The 1,023-nt window shown below is 53.1% G+C and overlaps 1 protein-coding gene across 1 annotated transcript; it reads left to right on the plus strand.

The window, feature by feature from the left end:
• Positions 1-333: 333 nt before the first annotated feature.
• Positions 334-927, plus strand: Pmar_PMAR015374 (hypothetical protein; the record flags this gene model as incomplete). The annotated part of the gene is made up of 1 exon (XM_002770261.1): positions 334-927. A coding segment is annotated over one exon (594 nt), but the record flags the coding sequence as incomplete, so codon positions are not given.
• Between the last annotated feature and the right edge of the window lie 96 nt (positions 928-1,023).

Below are 1,023 nucleotides of genomic sequence, written 5' to 3' on the forward strand. Positions count from 1 at the left end.
TGAGCGACGCGCCATCATACGACTCATTGACTCTATCTCAGAGAGCTTAAGGTCATCAGGCAGTATGGTCGGTTGTCGCTATCACACTTGGCGGGTGCTACTAACCACTATGCTGACTCAGCCAGCCGGTTGTTGGACCGGCCTGTCAAGACGGGCACGACAACCACTAGATTGGGTGAGCTTTTGGCTGCCTATAAGAAGTCTGATAACCTCAAGCCATCACAGTTGATGGGGTCCGACGAAGGCGAGTGCGCCGGAGAGCATTGCTGCTGGGCGGGGTCTATCTCTCACGATGAAATACGGCTCATGGTCAACGCCGCGTCTGCACCAGCTATGTCCCTTCGAGAGGATCTCCCAAGCATCTCCCACGAAGACCTGGAAGAGCAAGAGAGGGACTTAGAAGGTGACTTTGACTCCTGCTGCTGTCTGATAGAAGATGATGACCCTACCGGAGGTATAGCAGCTTATGATCGACAACCATTCTCTATGATAGCGTCTATAACCTCCGGCTCAGCTGACTTTTGTGAGGATGTTTGTCGTGCCGTTGATTGCGTCCTTGCAATCCGTGATGATCTCGGGCAGAACCCCCCAGCGCCTCACCCAACGGCAGAGCCATTGATCGAAGCAATTGCCCGTGATTCATGGGATGTCGACTCCGTGCTAGACCGAGTCCATATACTGCGATTGGTTCTCTCTGTCCTGCGGTCTAATGCTCAAGCTCCTAATGCCACTGTCCTGGAGTGTGAATGGAACCAAGCTTGGAATCAAGAGGATGTCTTATGCGCTGCTCACTCAGCACAGTTCAACTTGGTTAACGGTAAATCTCTACACGATATCAAGACCAACAAAGGATGCTCCTGGGATGTTATCGACCCAACTGCCCTCTCCAAAGTCTTAGCCTACCGATGTGGACTGCCGACCGGAGAGGTGGTGCTGCAACCGTGGATCCCATCGGCGAACGTCCACTTCATCAAGAAGGTTGTTCTTTCGGCCCATCGTAGCTGCCGTCATGGGTGTCTCCCT

This window comes from Perkinsus marinus (assembly GCF_000006405.1).
Source record: "Perkinsus marinus ATCC 50983 genomic scaffold scf_1104296964342, whole genome shotgun sequence".
Taxonomy (NCBI): Eukaryota; Perkinsozoa; order Perkinsida; family Perkinsidae; genus Perkinsus; species Perkinsus marinus.